A 25,137-nucleotide genomic window follows, 5' to 3' on the forward strand; every position below is an offset into this window, starting at 1 on the left:
AAAAATCTAAAAAATATTTTGTATTCAGATTTTGATGCAGATTTGCTAAGAATTGTTCTACGAATCGTTTAAGGTACTTCGCTCAAGAATCGGATAAATATTGCCAAAGATATGGCCTACGCAGGGGGTCATAATGTCATTTCCATGCATTTGCAAAAAATTGAAGGGGACGCCCCAGAAAATTTGAGAAAAAATCTAAAAAATATTTTGTATTCAGATTTTGATGCAGATTTGCTAAGAATTGTTCTACGAATCGTTTAAGGTACTTCGCTCAAGAATCGGATAAATATTGCCAAAGATATGGCCTACGCAGGGGGTCATAATGTCATTTCCATGCATTTGCAAAAAATTGAAGGGGACCCCCCAGAAAATTTTAGAAAATATCTAAAAAATATTTTGTATTCAGATTTTGATGCAGATTTTCTGAGAATTGTTCTACGAATCGTTTAAGGTACTTCGCTCAAGAATCGGATGAATATTGCCAAAGATATGGCCTTAGCAGGGGGTCATAATGTCATTTCCATGCATTTCCGAAATTTTGAAGGGGACCCCCCAGAAAATTTGAGAAAAAATCTAAAAAATATTTTGTATTCAGATTTTGATGCAGATTTGCTAAGAATTGTTCTACGAATCGTTTAAGGTACTTCGCTCAAGAATCGGATAAATATTGCCAAAGATATGGCCTACGCAGGGGGTCATAATGTCATTTCCATGCATTTGCAAAAAATTGAAGGGGACGCCCCAGAAAATTTGAGAAAAAATAAATTGCTGAGAGTTGTTCTACGAATCGTTTAAGGTACTTCGCTCAAGAATCGGATGAATATTGGCAAAGATATGGTCTTCACAGTGGGTAATAATGTCATTTCCATGCAATATAACATTGGCAAAGATATGGCTTTCGCAGATATGTATGTACATATGTATATACATACATAAATACATCGCTGTAGGGGATCTTTATTAAAAGTAATACCTACTTGCATAATATACACTAATCCTGATTCTGACCTGATCCTGGACCATCTATATCCCATGAATTGGCTAGCTTTATAATCATGCAATATTCAAAGGAATTTGTTTCGTTATATCTCTTCTTCGCATTAATATATTTCAATTTTCTTGATACATATTATGTATACATACATATATGGATTTTAGGTGTGTGTACCTATTTGAGTGTGTGGGTCGGGGATCGGGATATCCGAACAGTTTTTTGAGTAACGTTTACCTAGCATTATGGTTTCCTCGAGGATCAAGATTCTAGGAAGTAGCGACATTAATTTCGAGTAATATTGAACCGATTTTGGACTTCCACTTGGACATTTAGTTTTTGAATCAATTTTATTAAGTGTATTTTTATTGTGTAGTGTAAATGTATATATTTAAAACATAAATCAAGCATCTCACATAACCATCCATGTTTATACATTTTAGTGTTGGCTTTAACTTTCATATTACGGTTTTCTTTGTCTATACTAAAACTAATTCTAAACACCTTCCAAGTTCCAGACATAATGCGATTTTGACTGCCGCCGGCCGGTGCAATCTGGGCTGAGATCCCTCCTGGCAGCCGAATGCGAAACGGACCGATGGAACAATTTGATTGATTAATTGAAATGAGCTGGTGTGGCGTGACTCTCCTCCTTGCCGGGCAGCTCGGGCGAGCAGTCCGTTAACGAGAAAATTAATATTTTTTTGTTTAGTTTACTGGAGTGTAGAATACATATGCTAAATGTAATTATATATTGAATCATGGGTCGTCGGTTATCCCTGTCATCTGCAGGCATCCAGGTCGGTTTCGGGGAGTCATTGGGGGATTTTTATTAAAAGTGTATGTGCGTGCGTAAGTCCTCCAGAGACCTTAGGCGCATCCGTAGCTAAAACCTTAAACCAAATAATGAAATAGTTAATAGATAGTTTCTATAATGATTTAGTTGTATGCTTACCAGTCCTCATCGCATGTGGCCAGTATGGTGTAGTGGTCACGGCCCCGCCCCTAGGGCCACTCCTAGTCGGTTTTCGCTTCCGTGAACTCCTCCAAGGCAAAGAAACTTCCGCCGGTGGCGCCGCCACTGCTACTGGCAGTACTGGTGGCCACCACAGTGCTGGAAGCTGTGGCACTGGATGCCTCTGATACTTGCACTTCCTCACCGGCCGGAGCGGCGGCTGCCTCCTTCTCATCGGCGCTAGCGGCACCGCTGGCCGCTGCCGCCTGGGCAGCCTCCAGGACCTGCTGCTGAACCTGGACGATGGGCTGGCCATCTTCCGTGTACGAAACAGAAACTGGGATACGAGTGCCGTCCTCACTGATGACATGGGCACCCTCTTCGCCGTCCTGGCCCTGCTGAATGATCAGCTGACCCTCTGCGTTCAGCAGCGAGGCGTCTATTAGCTGCTGCTCATTGTTGTCACCATGCACGAGTACCATCTGGCCGCTGCCGTCGGTCATCATCTGTAGGGTTTCGCCCTCGAGGCCCTCGCCCGATTGGAGGACGCCCACGCTTTGCAGGAGCTGCTGGATCTGTTCGGGATCTTGCACAATAATCTGGTTACCCTCAGCGTCGGTCAGGATGTGATTATCCAGCTGGAGCAGGTGACCGTTTTCGTTCACAATGAACTTAATCTGCCCACCATCCACCTGGGATTGCATGGCCTCGTCCAATTCCATGGCCACCTGTTGCTCCCCACCGGCACCTTCTTCAGCTTCGCCCTCGGCTCCGGTTCCAGAGGTTACCTCGCCCTCGGCTACTTCGGCTCCTTCCGTGGTGGTGGCAGCTGCCTCGGCTTCGGCGGAGGGTGTGTCGGCAGCTTCCCGCTTGTGTGCAGCGTCATCAGACGGATGGGCTTCTTCTTTGGATGCGACGGAGGCAGCTTCCTTCTCCTTACTGTTCTCCTCGGCCTTAGCCTTGCCCTTATCCGCGCCCGGCTTGCAGCCCGACTTGGGTTCTTCTGGAGCGGCGCCCTCAGCAGCTGCAGCTTCATTGTCGTCGTCCAAGCTGGGCATGGAAACAGGGGCAGCATTGGCCTTGCCGTCGGCGCCAGTGGCGTTGTCACCCTCGGCCTTGGCATCCACACTGCCCTGCGACTGGGACTCGTCCTCGGCCTGGTTCAGGTCGGGCATATCAATGCTGACGGAGACGGGAGCCGTGGCATTGGGGGAATCTTTGGCCGACTGATCGCCGTCTGGCTGGGGGATGGTTATGTTGAAGGTGATGCCTCCGCTGCCCTCCCGCGAAGTGATGACCATCTCGCCGCTCTTGCCGGCCGCCTTGGGGGCATCCCCACTCTCGTTCTTGTCGGAGTGAAGTTTCTCGAAGAGGCTCTCGATATCGGCCTCCGCGTTCTGTTCTCCGCCCTCTTCGCCAGCCTTTCCGGCAGCCTCTCCGGGCTCATCGCTCAGCAGAGCAGTGGCAGCTGAATTGAGGGCAGCTGCTCCTCCAGCTCCACCGCCCTTCTTGGGATCCCGCCTATGGGTCTCCATGTGGTGGTTGTAGTATGTCTCCTGGATGAAGGTTAGCGAGCAGATGCTGCACGAGAAGAAGCGAATGTTGTTCTCCGCCTCGCCACCGGCGACTACAGCGCCTCCAGCAGCCGGAACCGTATCGCTGAGGGCCTCGTCAATGGTTTCCTGGAGCAGTTTCTGGGTATTGAGGTTCTGGCTAACCGCCTGCTTGGGCGATACGGCGGATGACGCCTGGTTCTGGTGAACCTCGAAGTGCTTAACCAAGAGCTCGCGCTTGGGGAAGGTCATCGAGCAAGTGCCGCACTTGAAGTAGTTGGTCTGATGCTGCTTGGCGTGCACGGTGGCAGCCTCGCGCGTCTCGAATCGCTGCGAGCACAGACGGCACTTGAATGGCTTCGGCTTGTTGCCGGTGGAGTGCTTACGCATGTGGTCGTCGAAGACGCCCTTGTCCGTCGACTTGAACTGACAGTGATTGCACGTGAAGAGCGCAGTTCCCGATACGTTGTGTGCCTCTGAGGCGGCGGCAGCTGCAGCGGCGGCTACCGGAGCAGAACCGGCCGGTATGGTGGTGGTGCTGGTCACCAGCACATTGGTGGCATGGTTGGTCTCCATGTGCTTGCGTAAGCTGGTCTCGTTCACAAAGTTGATGTGGCACATGGCGCAAGTATTGTCCATGGCGGTGTTGTGGTCCCGCACCATGTGCTGCTTCATAGCACCAAAGTGCGGGAAGATCTTCCGGCAGGTCTTGCACTGAAACGTCTGCTGCTTGCAGGTCTCGTAGTGGGTGTTGAATAGCCGCATGTCGGAGGTCTTGTAATCGCACGAGGTGCACTTGTAGATCTTGGTAGCTTTCCGTTGGACCGTCTGCGTGCCAGCGGCACTCTGCGGCGTACCAGCCGCGATCTTCGCCTGACCTGAAAGATAAACGATGGTCAAAAATGCACCAATAATACCCCATTATAGCAGGATCTAACCTGTGGCTCCTTGCACTACTTTCCGCTGGCGCAGCTCCCCAGACGGACTCTCCTCAAGTGATCGGTTGGCGCCGGAGGCCGTCTTCTGCATTTTGAGGGGCGGGCTAGACTCCAGACCCACGTCCTCGTTGATGGCATACTTCTTGTTCAGCAAACTGATAAGGTTCGTTTTCACCCTCTCCACATCGTTCTCCAGTCGATCGTAGTAGTTGACCAGGTTGGTACAGCGCGAGCAGACGTAATCCTCGCCGCAGACAATCACCAGGAATCCCTCGCCCACCAGCTGGGCCAGTTTGTTGGGGAACTTGGTGGAGGTGTGGGTGGTGGTCATATCGGTAACGGACGTTTGTGGTTCACATCGCTCGTCGCAGATGTAGCAGCGCGTGGCCAGGCCGCCGGTGGCGCCAGTATCCGCATCGCTGCCGGACTGCAGGCCCTGCTGTGCGGCGGTACCGGCGCCACCGCCACTTGGCACCACGACTCTCGTCGTTTTGAGGATCCGCGGCTGGCTGGGGCCGGTGACGGTGACCGCTCCGCTATTGAGCAGATTATTAAACTTGCGGTAGGTGGCCGGGTTCAGTTGATTGTTCATTATGTGGTATTACACACGCCGTGGTCTTCGTCTTTGAAAATTTCGAGCGCAACACGCGCAACTGTAGCCGCTATCTTTTTTTTTTTTAAGTTTTTTTCACGAATGGGGGGCACTCTTCGATTGTGGCACTTGCGCGGATGTATTTTTTTCACAATTTGCGCTCCGTGAACAACAATCTTTATCGGTTTTAATTCTTGTTCGATTCTGGGTTGTCGCGGCGTCACTTTGACTGTACTAATGCCTCGATGCTGTATTTTTTAGGGTTAAAATGCGTATGTATGTATCGCTACGAAAATATGGCGGCTGTCGCGGTGGACAGGCACGGTCAGTCTGAGAAAAACTGGCAGTGCTGCAGTTTTGCATGATGGGTTATATTTGTTTAAGCAATTTATTAAATAAAAAATGTAATTATAGGGCTTGTTAATATTTCTTTCATGCTTTTTATTATTATGTAAGTTTTTACGTAACATATACATACATTTTTTTTCAGTTTTAGTGACGTGTTTGGTATGTCAAGCATGTCGGTGATATTTTTGATTTGAAAATATAGCATGACAATAAATATTTAATTAAAGACATATAAATATTACTTAAATTATCTTTTAGTTTTTCTATTCATTTATCAAAAATATATTAAAAAGCAATCATCAAAACATGATTCATGCATATCGTATCTGGTCTGTCATGCATATCGTATATTTTTAGTTTCTTTATTCACCAAAAGAGGGCGCTTTTGAGCGCGCGTTTTGAATTTAAGAATGTTGGTTAATAAAATATTTGAAATTATTTGGCAATGAGGTAAGCAGTAAATACAAGCATTTGCGCCACGATAACGGGCGACATCACTAATGTGCTAATACAGGAGTCAGATAAGATTTCGAATCGCCCTCCAAATTTAGCCATTTTTCATTCTCTCTCGTAAAGGCTTAAATTCCGATGCGTAAGGGTTGCTGGCGGTACGAGGGGTATCTGTTGCCTTATCAGCACCACCGATAATATATTATTTACCACCCGAAAGCGAACAAATGTTAAGACCCGATATATGCTTTTGGGCCAAGTGTACGGAGTCCAGTGTTTAGTCAACGAACGAAACGAATACCGAACGGATATCGACTGGAAAGCCGATCTAAAAAATATAAATAAAAATAAAATTTAGGGGCCCATTGGCATACCAAGAGTAGTTATTCAAAGCTGGCCCATTATCGCTCGGTTATCGGAAAAATAAACGACTTGCAAACGAATCGCGAAATTAATTGGCGCATGCTTGTCCATCCGGCGCGATCGTTCAGTTGGCCAACGGACGTACCGCTCACTGCAAGCGCACTCAACCCGAACCCAATCTATATACATATATAGCATATAGAATCCGATCCACACCCACCCACCACTCGATCGAAAAGTTACAGCAAAATGTATACACCGCCGGTGCCAAGCATCAAGAACTTTGGTTCCCTCAAAACGGCCGTACTCTGGGCCGGAATCCTCGGAGTGGTATGTAGTATCTCCTCACCTGGCACAATGACGCGACCGCGACCCCAATACAACGCCCCGCCATTGATAAGAGATAGCAACTTTACAACCTGTGCACTCTTCGAAATTGGATGCCCACTTGCTGGCTCCACATGATCGGGAGTTAATCGTGATATAAATTTATATAAAAATTGAGTCACCTCCTTGGACAATTCCTAGTCTGAAGTGGCTCAGATAATGACTATGGATGGCGTGTATAAACAAAAATTAAATCAAATCAAGTGTGGTATCAAAAAATTAATCTTTTAAGATCTTTTTAATAGATCTTTAAAGATCTGAAATACATAGGTTTCTAAATTAAAGTTTTATTATTAAAGATGAGAGATTTAAGAGCTAAGTGCTAAAAGTTTTACCTGTATATCTCCCCCTATTTAGGCCCAGTCTATCACCTGGATGGGTCTGACGATAACCGCCATTCTTGCCTACAATTGTATCCTCTACATCACGGATACCCTGAGCTTTGGGTCGATGGTCAAGACGGTCTTCTTCGACGTCTATTTCAAGGGTGACTGCAAAATGAAGGTGGGCAGCTATCAGAACTACGACACCACCATCCTGGACTCTGTGCAGACTGTCTTTGATCCGCAACAGCTATTGATCTGGGATTGTGTCTACTTGGGTGTTTCCGTCTGCTGGCTCATCGTTTCCTGCGTACTACTTGTCTGTGAGTATTCCCATAATAGATAGTAGATTCTTTACATTCTGTATACCTTTGGAAGCGGAAACTCCCTGAGTTATATTCGATATCGTAACGTTTTATGATTCATCTGCAAAATTCTTTTATCAAACCTGGCCAGTCCACGATAAAATAGAAATCCCCTCTCATGCTTTTGAGCTGCCTGGCCAATAAAATTAAATACACAAAAAGTAATGATAAGTTTATTTTGAAAGTTTATTGTAGATTGTAGAATGAGTTCATTGATGGTTGTTCCCATAAAAACCTTTTTTCTTTGATTCTAAATTGGCTTACTCTAAGATTTTGTGGTATTCCATATAAGAGGGAAAAATCGTATGACTTTGATTGATAACTCGCCAAATAATTAATTTCTTCAATCACATGCTTTCTTTTTCAATTAAAAAATAAATCTTTTCTTTCAGGGGTACGCAAGGACAATGTCAAGTCGACCTTGGCTGCCATCTACACCTGGGCCTTCTTCGTGGCCGCCATCTGCTGCATGGACGTGGCCTCCGGGGTAATCTTTGGTGTCGATTATGGACGCTTCAATGCCGCGGCTCTGAAGGAAAATGCCAACAGTATTAACGACGGTCCAGTGGAACCATTGGCATCCACCTTGATGGCGGGAGCCGTGTCTGCCATTTCCATGATGATCATCTCCTTCAAGGGATTCGTGCTGTGGCTCATCAACGTCGGTATGCTGGTCTACCTGCTGATCAGAGCCACTCGCATTGCCGCCGATAAGGATGGTGTGGTAAGTGACAGTCAAGGTGGAGGTCATCGATGATTTCATCGTCCACTTATGCTACGGGTATTGTCTATTCGGTTTTCATAAATTTCTCACCCAATCTGAAAGAATATTCGTAAGTGAAATTCATTGGCCAGCAGTGAGTACTACGACATGGCTAAACATAGCACCTTGGCTCCATAAACTTAGCCTGGTGGTGGTGGTGGTGGTACTCACTGCTGATAAGGCGCCACGCCAAGGCATTTTGAGACTCGACCGTTGTCGATAAATAGCTTCAGTTTGATAGCGGATTCCTGGGTTTTCTGGGTTCTAAAACACCCATGGTTGGGAGTACTCTTTTCCTTAAAAGTGGGTTCTTAGCTACCCAACGAGGGCGGTTAGAATCATGGGAAGCCCCTGGAGTACTCCAGTTTTAAAGACCAAACAATAAACATTTATTTTTTTATAGGATACATTGTTCAATCCCCGCAAGGATTCCAATGATATGCTGACCACCAGGCCTCCCATTCGAGCCTACGAGGAGGAGAAGTGAGTTCTAATAACCTATATTATTCTATATTTTAGATGATTATTTCTTTATACACATCCAGGGTGGAGATCCAAGCGTACAACAATGCCGCCTACGTGCCTGATAACCGCTCCTCGGCCGAGACGATAGAGGTGAACGAGGAGGCCATCATCCGGGCGGCGCACATGTCGATGGACTCCAATCTGTTGGACCGACGCTTCCGGGACCTCAACACCTTCCAGCAGTATCCGGCACCCAATCCCCAGGCTAGCCGTCCGCTGCGCCAGTCTTCGCAGGTCCCTGTCCAGGAGACTGTGGTGGTGGCCACGTCGGGATTCCCTGTGCCGGACTATTCCCCCCAGCCCAGTCCCAATGGCATTCTTCGACAACACCAGTACTAGATAGTTATTATCTGGCGCCCTCCATAAGCCCCAACTCTTCCATTAATTTAATTCTCAAATAATCCCCCAAGTGACAGCTAAAGTTTAGTTCAAATTTTATCAGTATGTTGTGCTGTGCACTTTATTATTATTTATTCGCATGTTAATAACAAACTAAGAGTGCAGTTGTAAATATATATAAACAATTGTTGTTTTGCACAGTATGTTTTTTTCAAATTTCATAACAGGGCGGGCTGATAAGCCGGAGATTCAATACGGCCCCCAGCAACGATTTAATTATTTAGTTCGAGATTAGCAAAAATACGCAAATGGAAAATATGACAAATTCTAGGAATTTTGTAACATTACTGGAAAATTTTCCCATATTTTTAAAATTTTATCGTTTAACCCGCCTTATCCAAGCAGAGTTGCCACCTTTTTTTCTACGATCAACTAGAGCTGCCAGTCTGTGCCTTACGATATCCACGCGTTTTGACGTTTTTTAGCTTCTTATCAGCTGCCATTTAGCGGGGTCAAAACAAAAGTTCATTAAATCGTCGAATTTGTGATAAGCTCGTTCAATATTCGACTTTCATCTCGAGAGCCAGGCATTTAACGTAAAGCGTATATTTGAGAGGCGCTCATTTGTCAACGATACACCCCCGGGAACGGTCGTAAACTTACATAGCAGGAGCGTCTGATTGCCGTCGTTTGTTTTTCCGCCTTTTTAATCGAAAAACATGGTTTTCATTACGAAATTTGCAAGAATCGGTGTCCAGGCAGCTAGGCAGCTGCGTGCCACGCCCCTCAGCGCCGTGCAGGGTCGTAGTTTCCACCTGACGTGCCTTCTAGCCAAAGGTAAGCCGGTTTATGCAACATGAAAGTTGTGAAGTCACTGATTACTAAACTGTAATCTTCTCCAGAACGTCGCTACACAGTCAAACACGAGTGGGTGGAGGTGGAGGAGGGAAACAAGGCTATTGTTGGCATCTCCAGCTATGCCCAGGAGGCTTTGGGAGATGTAGTCTTTGCCCAGCTGCCAGAACCGGGCACTACCCTGAAACAAGACGACGAATGCGGCGCCCTGGAGAGTGTCAAGGCGGCCAGTGAAGTCTATTCTCCAGTCAGCGGCAAGGTGACGGAGAAGAATGCCCAGGTGGAGGACTCGCCGGCTCTGGTTAACAGCAGCTGCTACGAGAAGGGTAAGAAAAGAGGACAACCTAAAATCCACTATTCTAACTCTTGCTCTTTCCACAGGCTGGCTATTTAAGGTGGACTTGAACAACCCCAAGGAACTGGATAGCCTTATGACCGAGGAGCAGTACAAAACATTTTTGAGCAGCAGTAGTGACCACTAGGCCAGCAGCCATCCTCCAAAGCAACAACCGAGCATTTGTTATCTCCCTAACTCATACACAGACACAGAAACACCCGAAAATCTCGCCGCCATCCAGAAACACGTTGTTGTAGCTCTTGAATATTGTTACGAATAAGAATCGACAGTAAAGCCAAATATTATATTTAAATCGGGCAGCTTGACCTGCGGGTGGCAGCGTCTCGGTCGGAAATTGTCTGCTCCCCCATGGAAACCTTCTAGCTGATAAGACTGAAGCCAAAGAGAAACGTGCCTGAGGTAGGCTCACAGATAAGGATTGAGTGAAATGAACGATTGACTTAAGAGAACTCTCAACTCGAATTCACTCAATTCTCATAATGATCAGCTTAGAGCAGCGTGTCTGTGTACATAAATTCGTCTACATTTGGCACTAAACAACGGAAAAATACTATTTTTGGTAATAATTTTGAATCATATTCATGTTGATTGTAGATTTTGAAACCTATAACCTTAGTTTAATGAAATAACTTGCAATAAAATACCATATATAATTGTTTAAGTAGTTTTTCATAAATTTTGGACTAACAGTATCGAATAGATCATTTCCCAGGGGACTGTTTAAGGGATTTCTTTGAAAGGTTTTATCTAATTTGGATTATTTGGTTGTAACTAATGGTTAAAATAAGCCTAACTTCTTTCCTAAGATTTAATTTAACCCTGAGAAGGACCTAGACTTTTGATATATTTTAAATATATAATATATCCTTCCAATAATCATTCCAAGATCAGGTATAAAAAATACCCCAAAATAACCCCTAATATTTTGCTGATGATCTGAATCTAAAACAAAATCTAATTCCCCATTAGTCACGATTAAAAGTTAATAAACGACATTGTTTATTATTAGATTATAATAAATTGTATATTATTAATTTTTATATTTAGTTTATATACCTATATTGTTTTGTATTTTTTTCAATTTATTCCCATATTTCCCATTATTTCCTATTTTATTCCCATAGTGATCCCGTGTTTATGGGACTGTCTACCGGAATGATAATGCGGATCAGCTTGGCGCGGCGTGCCAGTGCAGATTTGGAAATAACTGTTGCCGGGACATCGATCGGACGGCACACGCCACCGCCATCACCTGATTGCTGATGATGTGCAGGCCAGCCGGTCGGGGCTGTCCGGGCCGGACACACCTTCCTCTGGAAAGTTACGCCGTGCTTGAAGATAAGGACGTCGAAAGTCGCGCCTTGAAAGTGCGAACGATCACCGATGCCGATAAGGCATCCCTCTGGTCGCGCCGGCCCTGGTTTCGTTGAACTTGAAGAGCGTGCTCGGCGGGCAGTAGCAGCCACCACCGAAAGCCCCTAAAAGCTCTCCGGGGGATGCGAGACAGCTTTCCCGAAGCTTACTTCACATGGTCTGTGCTCATTCCGATTTTCGAACTCAGTCCGTGCGGTGCGAGGAGCTCGCGTGCTGCTCGCCAGAAAAATAATAAAAACAAACACACTCAGCCACACACAGCACACACTACGTTAAGGAAGGACAATTGCAAAACAGGACAATTGCAATTGCTAGACAAAGGAGCATAGTTTACAAAAATAAAATAAGCCATAATTCAACACAGTCAGGCAGACAAAATGCCAGCTGAAAAATCAATATACGATCCTAATCCGGCCATCAGCCAAAATGCGTACATATCCAGCTTCGAGGAGTACAAGAAGTTCTACCAGGAGTCCCTGGACGATCCCGCAGAGTTCTGGTCCCGTGTGGCCAAGCAGTTCCACTGGGAAACGCCCGCCGACCCTCAGAAATTTCTGCAATACAACTTCAACATCTCCAAGGGACCCATTTCGATCAAGTGGATGGAGGGCGCCTCGACCAATCTGTGCTACAATCTCCTGGATCGCAATGTCCGGAACGGATTGGGCGACCAGATTGCCTACTACTGGTGAGTTCTCAGCCTCGTCATCGAGCCCCCGTTGTCGTCCTCGTCAACCATGGCACTGGGTGGTGTAGGTCGAATGAAAACAAAAGTTGCTCGAGTGTCAGGACAGGATTATTGATTTTTCTGGTGGTTACGAAACTCTCGTCTCGTGACGTATAATAGAGGTTTTTTCCTCTTGGCCAGGATTCACTGCGCAGGCACCATAAATACCAGACCAGATGATTTTACTGAACTCCTCCTCTGAGTTTTTTTGTTAAGGATGTGCTTCAAGGACACGTAGTACCTCCTGCCATCGATTTTTTAGCTGTAGTAAGGACTTTATTTATTCCTTTGTATATCTCTGTCTATGAAAATGGAGCAATTACCTTTGTTTTGATTAAGCCCAATTGATTTAATCGTTTTCATAGCCAATGTGATGGCCTAACAACGTTTAATTAAATCAATTTTGGTGATTTTTTGAAGCCCGACTGCAGTTTGGATAGGTATGGGTACTCTGGGTCAATGTCAGGGTCACTTCTGCTCGAGACGACCCCCATAACAGCGTGACCCGGCCAAGTTTATGGGTCTAATATTGGTTAATAAACAAAACCGGTTAAAGGAGTGATTGATTTTTTGTTTATCTTTGGCTGTGAATTAGTTTTTAGCGAAATATTCATAATTCCCAGGCTATTGTTTTGTGAACTAATAAATATTAAATCAAAGTTAGTTTAAGGCCTTAGTTGGACTTTTAACTAAAGTCTATAGTATGGAATCTAGAATGTTTGTTTTTTCCCACGCGTCTGGCAAATATATGAAGAGTAAATATTAAATAATAGCTTGGGAATACTACGCTCTTCTCACTTTTAATTCAATTTTGTTAGCAATCTACATTCTTTCCTGATTACGATCCAAAAACAGACACTCCCTTTCTCCGATTACTGCCATATATAAAGTATATATACTTAAACTTTCGAGTGCCCACTCACAACGCAATTAATTTGAAATACCCCGCCTATAACTGTGGAGGGAATAAGTATTTTGTTTTGGTTTCGAGAGAAGATTCAGAGGCCCAAAGTTCGCCATCCAGTGCGTCAGGAATACAACAAAAAAAACCACAATGTTAAACAAATGTTAATGCTAATGAGCTTATCTCGGGGTTATCACTTGTTTACCGTTTGCAGGTGAAAGGGCTTCGAGGGGGACGTGTGCTGCAGGCGGCCTGCAGGGGTGAAATGCAAATGAAAGTCAGGTAATTGAAAGGCAATTACAAGGTCATTACTGGCTAGCACTTTAAAGTACCCTCCTTAAGTGCCCATCACCTAGACTGTGCCTTTTCCCCTATTTTTTATATGGGAATTATTTAATCCCAGCACCCGCAATCTGTCCTCAATTTCTTTGATAAGATAGTAGTGTGGAACTGGAAAAAAATAGACAATAAAAAGCGTGCACATTAATGAGTAATAATTAACGCCTTTCGAACGAACCTTTTGCAGATAATTTCATTTCAAACCAAAGTCAAGCAAAACAAATCTTAAACTTTATAGGCCGGGTATTTATGGGTTAAATAGGGATGGGATGGGAAATTTTTCAAGAACTATTAATGTTAAATAGAGTACTAGCTTTTAATATAGTTACTATTATTTTTTAGATTAGTAAGCACACGTGTGATAGATTATTTTTTAGGACAATAGTCCCTAATATTAACCGATTCGATCGCCACCGATTTACGCAAACGGTTGGGGACTTCGAGGCTGGTCGGCAACAACACAAAATTGAATTAAACACACGCCAAGAGCGAAAGCCGGCTGGTATTATGTAAGCGATTTGACAATGCCCGCAAATTGTTTATTCAAATTGATGGAAGCGCGTCTTTGCTTTAAACATTTCGATCATTTTTTTTTTAGTATAATTTTCTTTCTTTCCACCCATTTGTGTGTCAGCGTGGCGGCGTCTGGGCAAAAGGTGCAATAAATAAAGGAAAACAGGTAAAAACACAGGTAAAAAAGAGGGCAAAAAACCAAAACAGAATATTATAGACCGTTTTTGTCACGGTTTGAATGCTATTGCCAGGTGACAGTTAACAGTTTGAGATCTATTGGGGCGGTAGAAAATCACGCGATCACATCGTCTGATTCACTCACAACCAATTAGAGAGCTCTACTCCTCACGCACAGGCAGGTCTTTGGGGGTTGGCGGGGACAGAGACAGCAAGAATGGTCTGAGAGGGCCATACCTGAAGTATGTCTTACCTGGCTAAGAAGCTAGAATAGTGCTGTCTGGGCATTTTTTGCTATTTCTTTTTACTGTTATCTGCTGGGTTGATTAAACTGGCCCTACCCTGTAAATTATGTAACTGTCACCTCGAATCAATGGGCCACGAGTCGAAAAAGCGAGATCATTAGATTAAAATTGCAGATTAGCATCATACGATAATGACTCTAAAACTGTAGGGCTCCACCACCAGACCCGGCGACGTCGCTTGAGAGGAGAGAGATCCAATATACAAAACTAAAGCACTGAGAAAAATTGATAAATTTTATGGTATATGGTTTATGGTATATATCTTTAAAAATAAGTTAATTAGGAAGATTAAAAAAAATTTATTTAGTTATATATTTTGAAACAAGTAAAAATTTTTCTCTGCGCATAAAAACATGCGATGCAATTTATTCGACACGCGAATCCCCAGCTGTTGTTATGGTTATTAAGATAAGTTTAGCACTGCTTATTGTTTTTTTTTCCATGATCGCCGATCACTCATAATTTGTACCATTCACGCGTGCGGAGGAGAGCTTTCCAAAATTCCTTTTTTTTCCATGATTTTAGAATATTTTTTTTTTTTTTGTGATTTGTGATAACACAGCCAGCGGCCACGCGTCTAGCCGTGGTCAAGAGGTGAAAAGTAGCATGAGGTGTTTCCGAGGCGGCATGGAAAATTTCTTGTCTGGCGATCCGCCGACGAGATTAGGAGGCGAGTGGCCCGATTACGTCTCTAAATTGAAAATTAATATACCCGTCGCGCCACTTTTTTTTTCCCACCAACTTCAGTTAGTCATATGCTGGGGGAGAAGCCTCCTCCACATTATGAGCTACCATGTTTTGGTGATAAGTGCAGAGGACGTCCGCAAATAGTTGGCCTTGACTGTGAGTCGTCGCCAACTGATTAGCTAAAAAAAGGGGAAAAAAACTAATGGCACGATTTTTGAAGTGAAAATTCCTGATTACAGTTTTTTAAGAATTTTATTTGAGGGTCTGTGGCCAGAAGATATGATTCATAGTTCTGAAGCGTTTTTATCAAAAAGAAAAGGGGATTTTTTCGTTTAAACTTAAAACTATTTTATTAAATTCTGTTTTCTATTGAAAGTATCTTATAGTTTGCAAGATAAGATTCAAACTTTAACAAAACAAAGAAATTCCTTAAGTTTCCCAGCTTAGTCACAAGAAACAACCCTTGTCCAAATCGATTTGGAACGTATGACTGTTGATCCAGTGCGTACTTTGTTTATTTTTACCATCTTACTAATTGGCAACAAATACGTACAAACAAGTATTTCGTTAAAATGAAATAACATTTCGCGGCTTTAGGTCCAGTCACGCCCCAAAAACAACCCTCTCGACCCACCCATTGGGTGGCGAACTTTGATCACCTTCGGACTACATAGTCAGCGGTACCAAAATAACCCCCAAAACGTCACACCTCGGGAGCGTTGTTCCGTCTGCTTCCTGCTTTCTCTCTCGCATTTTGGCCAGTTTTTGGTGGAAACCGCAAATAAAAGTCACTTTATTGCCGGCCAGCTCTTATCGCCGGCGGGGACGGATGATTTATACTAGCCATAGTGCCCTACTGATTGCATTGTCTACCTGTACGGTGAGTACTACACCTGGGTATCAGTCGGGTTATTTGTTGGGGATTGCGGCCTATATGGTTTATTACTGTTCCGCCGTGCTAATCTGCCTTGGCCTCCAAACCTGGTCCGGAAAATTGCTTTCCCCATTACTGTTGTTAGTTCTCGACAGGCGATCGAGAATGTTTATATCCGTTTTGGAGGTTCTGATTCAAAAATTATTCAAATTCACGATTTATGTCCGGTCACGATTTTTGTTTATCCGCCCGCAAAGCTTTCCAAGCTCTTTGGCATACGTTTCGTGTTAAATTGAATCATTTAAGGATGTAGTCTCATGTTCCGGCCTACTTTTTAGAGGTTATTTCAAAAAATTTTTTTTGTAATAAAAAATAATGCGATCGTTTCAATTTTCACATATGTTTTTATAAGCATCATAAACTATTTGAAAATATTTTGTTTAATTTATTCTTGTGTAGTTTAATACACTTTATAGCATGCCAAAGTATGCATATAAAAAAAAAAGGTAGGTCCCTGGCGCAGGTGATTTCGACTGCTAGAGTCATCCGAAACAAAAAATTAGAATAGATTATTGTTTTGTAAGCTTATGGCTCTGTCCCGTACTAGAATGAAATATTTTCATCAATAAACAACAAAATGGCGAACACACAAAAAAAAAATTTTTTTTTAATTTAAAAAATTTATCTTAAATTAATGATAAAAAAAAAAACTAATCGTTAAAAATAATTGATTCTAGTACGGGACAGAGGTGTTACTTTTTAGAACAACATATCCAAATTTCAGCTAGATCGGTACCATAGAATTTTGTGAATCACCTGCGCCGCACACAAAAATGTCGTTCCGAGAAAAACGCGTTTAAAGTTTAGACGCTACCGAGAAACTCATACTTTTCGGTGTAGGCGCGCTCTCGATTATGGGCTGTATCTCTGTCATTATTTGATATTTTTATTTGAAACTTTAACAGTACATTCTTAATAAACAATACTATCGAAATATTTGAAAAAAAAAATTTGATTTTTTCAACCTCACACATGAGACTACATCCTTAATAGCAACAATTAGAGAGCATTGACAGTGCGATCTGTTTATATGCGAATTGGGGGTACTTATTAGAATGATTCTAGAAATAAATACCTTAAATAGAAATATGAAAGCACTTTAGGGCGCTTTTCAGAAATAACATCAAGGTGTTTTCAAAGTTTTTTAATGCTTTGTAAACATACTTTTAACACCTAGTGTCTAGTAGTCTAGTCTAAGACTTTTTCGCAGCTGTTGTATATAAAATTATGTATGTCGGTTATTGGCATTGCCTTCTGTTGCCAAGTTCAGAACAAAAAGGGAAAGGCACATGCACAAGTATTTACTATATAAATGGATACATACACCTTTAAAACATTACAAAAAAATCTAAACACCAGAGGGTCGTATAATAACACCTATATTTATTACCCTAACCCTGAACTTGTCTGAAAGACAACTGACTTGTAAAATAATAAATTTCAACTTTAAGAGACAATAAAGTATTTGAAACTTTGAGGGTCTTTTGAGTAAAATTTATTTAATATTTCTCTTATCTCATCTTATCATAAAATAAATAAAATAAGCCCTCTATCAATTTCAAACACCCTATGACATAAATTTAAAAAAATGTTTCTGCTATTTAAATAGCAAGAATCGAATTAAGACTCCTCGGCAATTAGGAAGAATCAAATTACGGAATTACAGCCAATGATCCAATTGCGATCGGGGTAATTAGCCCAATTGTGGGACACCCGGTACGTGGCACCCATTTGCGAACCGGAGCCACCACCGGACCGTGCCCACTGTAAACACTGTATAATGCAATGTAGAAATATTTCCTCATGGCCGTTGTTTTATTTTTGTTTCATTGTTCCAGGGAGGGCAACCACCCCGACGACTATTCCCGCGGCCTCACCTACCGAAAGCTACTGGAGGAGGTCTGCCGGTTCGCCAATGTGCTGAAGGACCATGGCATCCGGAAGGGCGATCGTGTGTCCATTTACATGCCCATGATCTTGGAGCTGCCCATTGCCATGCTGGCCTGTGCCCGTATTGGTGCTGTGCACTCCATTGTCTTTGCCGGATTCTCGCCGGACTCCTTGGCGGAGCGGATGTTCGACTGCAAGGCCAAGTTGCTCATCACGGCGGACGGAGCTTGGCGTGGCGAGAAGCCTCTGTACCTGAAAGCGCTCTGCGACACGGCCCTGGAGAAGGTCGAGGAGATGGGCCACTCGGTGGAGAAGTGCATTGTGGTATCGCATCTGAAGCGGGTTACTCCCTGCCAGGCGGATCATGTCGAGGAGGAGATCCCATGGACCGACGATCGGGACTACTGGTGGCACGAGGAGATGGAGGACAAGGAGCCGGCATGCTATCCCGAGTGGATGGACGCCGAGGATCCGCTGTTCATGCTCTACACCAGTGGCTCCACTGGCAAGCCCAAGGGCGTGCTCCACACCACCGCCGGCTACTTGCTCTACGCAGCCACCACATTCAAGATTGTCTTTGATTACAAGCCAGGAGATATCTACTGGTGCACCGCCGATGTTGGCTGGATCACTGGGCACACCTACGTGGTCTATGGACCTCTGGCCAATGGCGCCACTTCGGTGATTGTAAGTACTTTGCTAAGAGGAGTGAAGCCAATGTCTAACCACTCCACTTTTCCAGTTCGAGGGTACTCCCTTCTATCCCGGCAATGACCGCTACTGGAGCGTCATCGACAAGTACAAGGTGACTCAGTTCTACACGGCTCCCACGGCCATTCGCGCCCTGATGAAGTTCGGCGAAGGACCAGTGCTCAAGCATAACCTTAGTGGTCTCAAGTAGGTTTCATAAGAAAGCCTTTCCTACTCCAGTTTCTAACTATATTGCCTTTACAGAGTTTTGGGCAGTGTGGGTGAGCCCATCAATCCGGAAGCCTGGCTCTGGTATTATCGTTACATTGGCAAGGAGCAGTGCTCCATTGTGGACACTTTCTGGCAGACGGAAACTGGAGGTCACGTCATTACACCTCTACCAGGAGCCACCCCCATGAAACCAGGCTCAGCTGTAAGTAAAATCCATAATTTATTCTTGAAATGAAAAGTAATCTCTTGTTTTCTACCAATTCTAGTCATTCCCCTTCTTTGGCGTGAAACCCACTTTGCTGGATGAGTGCGGCATTGAGATCAAGGGCGAGGGTGAGGGCTACCTGGTCTTCTCGCAGCCTTGGCCTGGCATGATGCGCACCTTGTACAACAACCACGAACGCTTCGAGGACACCTACTTCTCCAAGTTCCCTGGCTACTACTGCACTGGCGATGGTGAGTTGAAATCCTCAAGAGAGTTTTTCAATATTTATATAAATATTTTCAATATAATAGGCGCTCGTCGCGATGCTGATGGATATCTGTGGATCACTGGTCGTGTCGATGACATGTTAAACGTCTCTGGACATCTGATGTCCACCGCCGAGGTGGAATCTGTTCTGACAGAACATCCCCGCGTGGCTGAATCCGCTGTGGTTTCCCGCCCACATCCCGTCAAGGGCGAATGCCTCTACTGCTTCATCACTCCGAATGAGAACGAAGTTTTCGATCAGAAGCTGATCTCGGATCTTAAGAAGATGGTGCGCGAACGCATCGGACCCTTTGCCATGCCGGATGTCATTCAGAATGCCCCCGGCTTACCCAAGACCCGCTCCGGAAAGATCATGCGGCGAGTGCTGCGCAAGATCGCCGTGAACGATCGCAATGTGGGCGACACTTCGACCCTGGCCGACGAGCAGATTGTGGAGCAGCTCTTCGCCAACCGGCCCGTAGAGGCCAAGTAAATGGTAGATGGGTCCAGCTAAAATAAGGCTCTCCCAGCTTCGCATTTCCATCGCTGGCCAGCGCCAGAACATACGTATCCCGATTACGTATCCTGTAAATCTCCCCCTTTATAGACGTGCATCTATAGAAATAACTATTGCTCAATGTTGGTCCCGTTCCGGGTTGCGGTGTGGTTGGCACCTCCTAAATTCTACTTAGTTTGTAAGCGTAAGCGTCTGGACGGATCCGAGTAACTATCTGACTATCTGTATCTTGTTGTGTATTGCCTGTTCACCGTAGTTACACATGCTCAGCACGCACACATTCTTTCCAGTTCTTTTCCGTTTCTTTGTTGCGTATGTAGTGTAGCCTACTAGTAGCCTAAGTTCTCGCTAATTCGTTGTGATAAAAAATTTAATTATATCTTACTTATGTATGTATTTTTAGTAGAATTGATATGAGACAAAATATATACACGATTCCAGTTGTAGCCACAAAAGTACACATCTCACACTTTTCTGTTCTATTCCATACATATATTCTTTTATTTTGTAGATCTTCTATTTCTAGCACACATTTTCCAGATTTCCAGAGACGATCCATGCACGTAAGTCCGGAACCGGTCGGGGGACTATCCGGTTTCCTCTGTTAACCCCCTTAGCCCGTAAGTTTTGAGAACGATACATATCAGTGTTGCATTCCTACATCCTACGTACGATCTAATTGTTGATGAGAAAATCGCTCGAATATACTATATACACTATATATATATACATATGAAATTATGTTATACGGTCAGAAGACTTACTGCAACGAAACATATCATGAAGTTACTGCTGCAAGCCTACGGATATTGTAGAGGTTTATGCTGTTAGAGCTCGTTATTTTTGGGATATCCGGTCTATGCATAATCGAGTTAATGGCAATTGGCTGAATTGGGGACATATCTGTCTCGCGTCTGATTGTAAAAAGATTGTTAGTTTTACAGCAAAAGAATGGCAAAAGAATGAAATATACATATCTAATTATATATATATTTATGTACATGAACATATCTGTATAATAAAGTTATTGTTTCAATGTATTTCATGGTCCGGTTTCTATAATCCTGGTAAGTATATTGAAATCATTTAATTTTGACAAAAATGGCAGAGTGTTTGATCACCTTGGCCTAGCAGGAGACTTCTATGTACAGCATTTCCATCTGGACCTCTGACTGGCTCCCAGTCTAAACTTTCGGCCCGGGCCGGACTTGCGACTTCTTGGCGGCAGTGGAAGAACTTGGTGCACAGATAATCCGTGAGGCACGGACCCAGAGGCATAATGGAGCCCAACAAGGAGCCTCCAAAGGATTCGCAGCCAAATGCGGCGACCGGCTTCGGATTGGAGGAACACGAAGCCACGGGCACTGATCCACGGGTGAGCGCCTTCCGGACGGGCGAGGACAAACGCCGGGCCTCAGTGGGTTCAAAGTCGCAAACTCGCATCCATCCCCAAGCTATAGTCAATACTAATGCGTCCCCGGCAGCGGCAACGGTCGCCCCCTCGTCCACATCCGAGTCCCCTGCCGAGCTTGCAGGATCTCCTTCCCAACAGAAGCGCTCGTCTGGCTCGAATGCAGCGGTTAATTACGGTATGGAGGAGGAGGATGCCACTGCCCAGCATCCCCGGGTGAGGAACATCCAGAGCGAACATTTTCGTCGCAATCGCTCGACAACATCGATGTCCGTATTGAAGTCAGCAGCCGTGCCGGAGCCTAATCCGAAGCCAGACCGCCAGTCCGAAATTGAATCCTCCGAAACGGACGATAAGCGGGACACCCTGTCACCTAGTCAGCCAGAGGCACCTGTGCAAGTTTCCAATGAGATAAAAGAGCCAGAGCCGGTGTTCAGGCAAGCGTCCATAAGACCAGAGCCGGAAGCAGCGCCAATACTACCACCGACTCCTCCAGAGCCCGCGCCCAAGTCTTTGGACTTTACACCGAAGCAAGAATTTGCGGAACCCCCGCAAAGGATCGAGGATGTGCCGTTGCCACCGCCCACAATGCCGGCCGAGGACGAAGACTTGGACGACGCGCAAAGTGCTTTGAGCAAACTGACCAATACGGATGTAACCTTTGATCCCTCGAAGGCCTACGCCTCCAAGGGGACCAACACCTCGCCCGATCCATCCGGATTAATATATACAGAGGAAAGCGATGCATATGCCAGCGACGAGGAAGAGGAGGAAAACCTTCCAGATGTGGTTCCTGCCGAGAATCTGGACCAGCTCTTCCTGTTGGCCTGCCGAGAGGTGCGAATGGTGGGTACCATTGCCCTCACAGAAAGCAACAAGGAGGAGAACAAGCAAATCGCCAACAGGAGTCCTAACCAGCATGCGATATCTCCAGCCGGCAACGCCGTGGAGGAACTGTTCATCGGGGCCATAAGTTCAAGATATCCGGATCACAAGTAAGTATTCTTTAAGAAGGATCCTGAATTCCTGTTAATCCAAGTATCTAACTATCCATAGATTTATTGCCGAGGAGCGAATATCAAGGTCTGAAGATGGCATTTGCGAGTTGACGGATGATCCTACTTGGATCATTGATCCCATCGATGGCACCGTCAACTACGTCCATCAGTTTCCCTACTACTGCATCTCCGTGGCTTATTTGGTCAACAAGCAGACCCAGTTTGGCATCATCTACAATCCTCCGATGAAGAACATGTATACGGCTCAGCTGGGAAAGGGTGCCAGGATGAATCGCCAAAAGATTCAGACCACCGGACAGAGGGAGCTATCCAATGCGTTGGTTCTGCAGGATTACGGCACTTCGGACGATGAAGAGCGTCGAAGGGCAGCCAAGACGAATGCAGATACTCTTTCCGGGAGGGTGCAAGCGTTAGTATCCGATTTTTGTGAAAAAATGACCATTAACTAACAGAGACATTGTTATCCTTCTCCTTTAGATTGCGCGACGTTGGCTCTCCGGCTATGTGCCTGGCCTTGGTGGCCTCTGGAGTGGCGGATGCCTACTTCAACTTTGGCCTTCATTGTTGGGACATGGCCGCTGGGATTCTTTTAGTTACCGAGGCTGGCGGTAAGGTAATGGATCCGGCCAACACTAACCTCGACATCATGGCCCGTCGCTGCCTGGCGGCCTCTTCCGAGCACCTGGCCTTGCAACTGGGGGGAAGTCTGCAGCAAACCTATCCGAGGCCACGCGACGACGAGCCAAGAATCAAAAGCCAAGATCCAGAAGGAACGGGTGCTGAGATGAGGGATTTCAGTGGACAGACCGATTTCCCAGAAACTGAAGAGTCATCTGGCACGGATGAGGCCAATAGAACGTACGTCGCTTAGTTCCCAGACAACTGCCCGCCAGGAAGTCCAAGTTAACACGGCGGATAAATTTTCGTTGTATTAGAAATACAAGAACATTATGGTTTTTATTTAAATGAAGTGAATATGGTATTGGATTGGAACCGAAAATTCTTAATTATGAGCTTTTAAAATTTCAAAAACCTGCCAACAAAATTTGGGATCATAAAGCCTAGTTGTCTGTTGTCTCAAATTTTGTTCATAATCCAAGTTTTTACAAAAGTATAACCAATTATACGCATTTTCTCAGTTTATTAACCAAACGTATTTAGTTTTTTTGTTCCAATGTCTTTTCAAATCTGGCGCGCTTTGCCAGGGATGCAACGATGGGTACGATTAAGGGTGAGTGTCAGTGTTTCCAAACGATGTATGAAGTTTTTGTAAACTAATTTTATGAATGAAAAGCTTTTCATTGCTTTGGTATATGAATTACATTATTAGTTTTAATTGATAAACATCCTAATATTTGATGGGAACGTGCTATATATGAAGTTTAGTAATTTCTTAATATTATTTGCTGCTGAATGGCAACACTGGTTGAATCGGCTGTTTAAGTAATTAGATTATAGTTCGCAAATTTTGATTTCTGCCATAGCTTCATTCAATTTCGGGGAATTGTGAGGGACACATCACTAAAATGGCTGCTACCGTGGATCTGGAAAAGTGCTTTGAAGTGGCCAGCAATCTGGTCTCCGAGGCTGGTCGGGTAAATAAGATTCTGGAAAAATACTTGAAAACAATAATGGAATTTTCCTAAACAAACATTGTTTTGTTTTCCCTTAAAGTTAATAGCCAAGAATAATGACAACCGCACCGAGTTCGAACTTAAGAGCAATGACATTGACTTGGTGACCCAAACGGACAAGGATGTCGAGAAGCTAATTATTGAGGGCATCAGCAAAGCGTTCCCCAATCACAAGTGAGTTCTCCAAAGAGATTTTGGATTATTAACAAGACGCCTTTTGCTTTCCAGGTTCATTGGTGAGGAGGATAGTGCCGAGGGAGGAGTCAAGAAACTGACGGAGGATCCCACCTGGATCATCGACCCTGTGGATGGTACCATGAATTTTGTGCACGCCTTTCCTCATTCGTGCATCTCGGTTGGTCTGAAGGTGAATAAGGTCACCGAATTGGCTCTGATCTACAACCCACTGCTGGAGCAACGCTTCACCGCACGAAGGGGTCATGGGGCCTTCTACAACGGCAAACGCATCCAAGTGAGCGGTCAAAAGGAGATTGGCAAGGCCCTGGTCACCAGCGAATTTGGTACCACCCGCGACGAGGCAAAAATGAAGGTGGTTAACGAGAACTTTGCCAAAATGGCCAAGAAGGTGCACGGGTAAGTGGTCTAGATAATCAACAGTACTCTACAAATACATTTTTGTTTCTCATTGTATAGATTCCGCGTTTTGGGCTCTGCTGCCTTGAACATGGCCATGGTGGCTCTGGGAGCTGCCGATGCAAACTACGAATTCGGCATTCATGCCTGGGATGTCTGTGCCGGAGACTTGATTGTACGCGAAGCTGGTGGAGTGGTCATTGATCCCTGTGGCGGAGAGTTTGACATTATGTCGCGTCGTGTCCTGGCAGCAGCTACCCCTGAGCTGGCGCAGGATATCGCCAAGGAGCTGACCCAGTTCTATCCCCTACCAAGAGACGATTGAGTTACTTAATTTTTGAAAGGAAATCCATTCCTGAACATCTTAACGAAGGCATTTCACCTGTTCCGACCAAGTACCTAAGAATCAATTGAAGAATCCTAGTCGTGGATATTCCAAACACACTAATAACAATATTTACATGTTGAACACTCGTTTGTGTCCTTTAAAGTTCTCTATGTTTGTGTGTATAAATACTCCTTATGTGTCTAATTTCGTTATATCGTAATAAAACGTTGTTGCAGTGTAGAAGCAAAACACCTATATTGTTTATCTCTGATGAAATAGTTTTCCC

General features: G+C 44.6%; 6 protein-coding genes and 2 long non-coding RNA genes across 8 annotated transcripts; 5 read left to right on the plus strand and 3 right to left on the minus strand.

The window, feature by feature from the left end:
- Positions 1-1,322: 1,322 nt before the first annotated feature.
- Positions 1,323-5,445, minus strand: pzg (putzig). Its single transcript, XM_017240608.3, has 3 exons — positions 4,438-5,445; positions 1,947-4,377; positions 1,323-1,884 (listed from the first exon to the last, which is right to left on the minus strand). Exons 1-2 carry the CDS (start codon positions 5,027-5,029, stop codon positions 2,009-2,011), a joined length of 2,961 nt encoding a protein of 986 aa, XP_017096097.2. The 5' UTR covers positions 5,030-5,445; the 3' UTR covers positions 1,323-1,884; positions 1,947-2,008.
- Positions 5,446-6,092: 647 nt separating this feature from the next.
- Positions 6,093-9,095, plus strand: LOC108124661 (uncharacterized). Its single transcript, XM_017240431.3, has 5 exons — positions 6,093-6,520; positions 6,935-7,223; positions 7,658-7,989; positions 8,432-8,511; positions 8,574-9,095. The coding sequence occupies exons 1-5, from the start codon at positions 6,440-6,442 to the stop codon at positions 8,890-8,892; spliced, it is 1,101 nt and encodes a 366-aa protein (XP_017095920.2). The 5' UTR covers positions 6,093-6,439; the 3' UTR covers positions 8,893-9,095.
- LOC138926366 (uncharacterized) lies at positions 7,658-8,437 on the minus strand. Its single transcript, XR_011442853.1, has 2 exons — positions 8,200-8,437; positions 7,658-8,084 (listed from the first exon to the last, which is right to left on the minus strand). It is a non-coding gene; the product is annotated as an uncharacterized lncRNA (long non-coding RNA).
- Positions 9,096-9,387: 292 nt separating the features above from the next.
- Positions 9,388-10,397, plus strand: ppl (glycine cleavage system H protein, mitochondrial). The gene is made up of 3 exons (XM_017240478.3): positions 9,388-9,729; positions 9,795-10,073; positions 10,129-10,397. The coding sequence occupies exons 1-3, from the start codon at positions 9,612-9,614 to the stop codon at positions 10,227-10,229; spliced, it is 498 nt and encodes a 165-aa protein (XP_017095967.1). The 5' UTR covers positions 9,388-9,611; the 3' UTR covers positions 10,230-10,397.
- A 1,237-nt stretch (positions 10,398-11,634) lies between these two features.
- AcCoAS (acetyl coenzyme A synthase) lies at positions 11,635-20,323 on the plus strand. Its single transcript, XM_017240473.3, has 6 exons — positions 11,635-12,167; positions 17,904-18,642; positions 18,698-18,852; positions 18,910-19,078; positions 19,143-19,332; positions 19,393-20,323. The coding sequence occupies exons 1-6, from the start codon at positions 11,857-11,859 to the stop codon at positions 19,839-19,841; spliced, it is 2,013 nt and encodes a 670-aa protein (XP_017095962.1). The 5' UTR covers positions 11,635-11,856; the 3' UTR covers positions 19,842-20,323.
- Positions 20,324-20,398: 75 nt separating this feature from the next.
- Positions 20,399-20,971, minus strand: LOC138926365 (uncharacterized). The gene is made up of 3 exons (XR_011442852.1): positions 20,839-20,971; positions 20,630-20,779; positions 20,399-20,540 (listed from the first exon to the last, which is right to left on the minus strand). It is a non-coding gene; the product is annotated as an uncharacterized lncRNA (long non-coding RNA).
- Positions 20,972-20,989: 18 nt separating this feature from the next.
- On the plus strand, positions 20,990-23,265 carry LOC108124693 (uncharacterized). The gene is made up of 3 exons (XM_017240474.3): positions 20,990-22,271; positions 22,333-22,704; positions 22,773-23,265. The coding sequence occupies exons 1-3, from the start codon at positions 21,145-21,147 to the stop codon at positions 23,164-23,166; spliced, it is 1,893 nt and encodes a 630-aa protein (XP_017095963.2). The 5' UTR covers positions 20,990-21,144; the 3' UTR covers positions 23,167-23,265.
- Positions 23,266-23,384: 119 nt separating this feature from the next.
- Positions 23,385-25,100, plus strand: LOC108124694 (inositol monophosphatase 1). The gene is made up of 5 exons (XM_017240475.3): positions 23,385-23,526; positions 23,780-23,890; positions 23,970-24,103; positions 24,158-24,523; positions 24,584-25,100. Exons 1-5 carry the CDS (start codon positions 23,470-23,472, stop codon positions 24,846-24,848), a joined length of 933 nt encoding a protein of 310 aa, XP_017095964.3. The 5' UTR covers positions 23,385-23,469; the 3' UTR covers positions 24,849-25,100.
- Positions 25,101-25,137: the final 37 nt, after the last annotated feature.

This window comes from Drosophila bipectinata, chromosome 3L (assembly GCF_030179905.1).
Source record: "Drosophila bipectinata strain 14024-0381.07 chromosome 3L, DbipHiC1v2, whole genome shotgun sequence".
NCBI classification, from domain to species: Eukaryota; Metazoa; Arthropoda; class Insecta; order Diptera; family Drosophilidae; genus Drosophila; species Drosophila bipectinata.

Bases quoted from the DNA above. Each gene is read 5' to 3' on its own strand.
- LOC108124693 (XM_017240474.3), top strand. From the start codon at position 21,145: ATGGAGCCCAACAAGGAGCCTCCAAAGGATTCGCAGCCAAATGCGGCG. The intron at 22,272-22,332 runs GTAAGTATTCTT...AACTATCCATAG, and splicing joins TCAAGATATCCGGATCACAA to ATTTATTGCCGAGGAGCGAA. The intron at 22,705-22,772 runs GTTAGTATCCGA...CTTCTCCTTTAG, and splicing joins CTTTCCGGGAGGGTGCAAGC to ATTGCGCGACGTTGGCTCTC.
- ppl (XM_017240478.3), top strand. From the start codon at position 9,612: ATGGTTTTCATTACGAAATTTGCAAGAATCGGTGTCCAGGCAGCTAGG. The intron at 9,730-9,794 runs GTAAGCCGGTTT...AATCTTCTCCAG, and splicing joins GACGTGCCTTCTAGCCAAAG to AACGTCGCTACACAGTCAAA. The intron at 10,074-10,128 runs GTAAGAAAAGAG...CTCTTTCCACAG, and splicing joins CAGCAGCTGCTACGAGAAGG to GCTGGCTATTTAAGGTGGAC.
- LOC108124661 (XM_017240431.3), top strand. From the start codon at position 6,440: ATGTATACACCGCCGGTGCCAAGCATCAAGAACTTTGGTTCCCTCAAA. The intron at 7,224-7,657 runs GTGAGTATTCCC...CTTTTCTTTCAG, and splicing joins TTCCTGCGTACTACTTGTCT to GGGTACGCAAGGACAATGTC. The intron at 8,512-8,573 runs GTGAGTTCTAAT...ATACACATCCAG, and splicing joins CGAGCCTACGAGGAGGAGAA to GGTGGAGATCCAAGCGTACA.
- AcCoAS (XM_017240473.3), top strand. From the start codon at position 11,857: ATGCCAGCTGAAAAATCAATATACGATCCTAATCCGGCCATCAGCCAA. The intron at 18,853-18,909 runs GTAGGTTTCATA...TTGCCTTTACAG, and splicing joins CATAACCTTAGTGGTCTCAA to AGTTTTGGGCAGTGTGGGTG. The intron at 19,333-19,392 runs GTGAGTTGAAAT...TCAATATAATAG, and splicing joins CTACTACTGCACTGGCGATG to GCGCTCGTCGCGATGCTGAT.
- pzg (XM_017240608.3), bottom strand. From the start codon at position 5,029: ATGAACAATCAACTGAACCCGGCCACCTACCGCAAGTTTAATAATCTG. The intron at 4,378-4,437 runs GTTAGATCCTGC...TTTATCTTTCAG, and splicing joins AGTAGTGCAAGGAGCCACAG to GTCAGGCGAAGATCGCGGCT.
- LOC108124694 (XM_017240475.3), top strand. From the start codon at position 23,470: ATGTCTTTTCAAATCTGGCGCGCTTTGCCAGGGATGCAACGATGGGTA. The intron at 23,527-23,779 runs GTGAGTGTCAGT...TTTCTGCCATAG, and splicing joins AACGATGGGTACGATTAAGG to CTTCATTCAATTTCGGGGAA. The intron at 24,104-24,157 runs GTGAGTTCTCCA...TTTGCTTTCCAG, and splicing joins AAAGCGTTCCCCAATCACAA to GTTCATTGGTGAGGAGGATA.